Here is a 2111-nt window from a genome sequence, read left to right on the forward strand (position 1 = left end):
GTGTAGACATTGCCAGCCATCCTAGAAGGTAAGGATGTTGTTGCTATGGCCCGAACGGGAAGTGGAAAGACCGCTTGTTTCTTGATCCCCATGTTTGAGAAGCTGCTGAAGAGCAACCACAGCGTGCTGTCGGGACCAAGGGCACTCATCCTCTCCCCAACACGAGAACTGGCATTGCAGGTATGTGTGCCACACTTCTGAAGTCTTATAGAAAAGGCGAGGAGAATATGGATGTGGACATGGTTATATATAATATATTTGGATATACACACACATGCATGTGTGTGATTGAAAATAATCACTCATTTTCAGATTCTTTGTCAGTTAATTATTATCTGATTTTTACAGACAACTAATACAAAATCACAGTTACTGTAATATTTTGTTATCTTTCCTTTATTTCTAGACTCTCAAATTCACAAAGGAACTAGGCTTTTTCACACGTCTCAAAGCCATCGTGGTTGTTGGAGGATACAACATGGACTCCCAGTTTGCTGCCATGCACGACAAGCCTGATATCATTATTGCCACACCCGGAAGGTAGGTTTGATTATCTTGAAGCCATTAAGGAATTTATTACCTCCCCCTCTTGGACAGGACTAATTACATTGGACAGTATTTAGTTTCACCCAAGGAACAATTTTCTGTTGTGTATTATGTCTCTGTAGTGATACATATGCTTTAATGGATATAGCCAGAAATATTGTGAGTCTTTGGCAGCCCAGTTTATGTGCAATTGCTGTCACTCCAGCCACCACCACTACCTTTTCACTGATTCTCTTATGTGTTTTTGTTGATTTTTTGCCTCCTTTCAAATGCACATAACTCGGTTTCATATTTCCTCACCCTAAACCCCAAATTCCCACAGGTCCCCCAAGGTCTGTGGGGATAAGGAGGTAAGCATAACTCAAAAGCTAGATGGGAAAGAGGTATAAGCTCAATCAAGGGATTACTTGGGTCAACAGAAAACATTAGGTTTATAAAAAAATTGTTGGTTCAGTGAAACTATAAATAGACTATAATATTTTGGTGCAGGAGAAATAGGTGTAAAGAAGCTATAGATTGCAGGGAAAGATAGCTCTTAGTTGCCTATTCCTGTGTTCTTCTGTATGCTATAGTTATTTCAGGGCATACAGAAGAGACAGGGTTAGTATTTGTATAGTGTAATTGGCATGAAATAGGTTGGGTATTAATATACTTTTTTTTTTCTTTTTCCATTCAGATTGGACAGGACCTATTTTAAGTCTTACTTACTCAACCTCCTCCTCTTTTGTTTATCATAAGATTTCCATATTTCTCCTCCTTTGCCTCTCCCATCTTTTCCTTCTCCTCCTCTTTCGTCTAGCTTCTCCAGATCATTGGAATATTAAGAAAAGTATTATTCTCTCTTTTTAGACTGGTCCATCTTTGTGTCGAGATGAGCTTGAAGCTGGAGACAATACAGTACGTGGTGTTTGACGAGGCTGACAGACTCTACGAGATGGGCTTCGCAGAGCAGATTGACAATATTATCAGCCGTCTCCCCGAAGTCCGCCAGACACTCCTCTTCTCTGCTACACTCCCCAGGCTCCTGATCAACTTTGCAAGGGCTGGTCTGAATAATCCTGTGCTGATTCGGTGAGTCTCTTACAGATGATGGGATGCGCATTGCAGATAATTTCAATTGCTTTTTCTTATTATATCTTAGTGGTTATTCTGGCAATTGTTCATCATCCCATTGTCGAGAGGGGAGTTTTCATACATTTTTATAAATCAATTCGCAGTTTTGTAGAACAGTTTTGAAAAAAAAGATTGTAACAGACTCGAGTATTTTACAAAATTATTCCCAATTGGAAAATCCTCCTTTCCTGATTTTGAGTGTTACTTATTACCTATCTCGATATATCATTGTTACGCAGTCACTTTTGATGACTTTCTTGATGAACACCTTATCTTTTCATAGTCTTTCACTACTTGAAGACATTGTTAATTACCCCTAGTTTTATTCCTCAGTGACTATTTGTTATTGGTATGGATCCCAACCAAGTGACACCAACACATGGCATTGATTCGAGTAAACTGTTGTAAGTATAATCCATACTTTCCTCACAGATTGGAATTTGGTGAGTTAA

General features: G+C 39.1%; 1 protein-coding gene across 1 annotated transcript in view; it reads left to right on the forward strand.

Moving 5' to 3' along the window:
* The window catches only part of LOC119581834 (ATP-dependent RNA helicase DDX54-like), a gene marked incomplete in the record, with an annotated part of 17282 nt that overhangs the window by 1995 nt on the left and 13176 nt on the right, over nucleotides 1-2111 (forward strand). The window contains 4 exon segments of the mRNA XM_037929975.1: nucleotides 7-180; nucleotides 407-540; nucleotides 1396-1617; nucleotides 1801-1821. Of these exon segments, the coding sequence (XP_037785903.1) occupies nucleotides 7-180; nucleotides 407-540; nucleotides 1396-1617; nucleotides 1801-1821 (551 nt within the window).

Source organism: Penaeus monodon, chromosome 15 (assembly GCF_015228065.2).
Source record: "Penaeus monodon isolate SGIC_2016 chromosome 15, NSTDA_Pmon_1, whole genome shotgun sequence".
Classification (NCBI taxonomy): Eukaryota; Metazoa; Arthropoda; class Malacostraca; order Decapoda; family Penaeidae; genus Penaeus; species Penaeus monodon.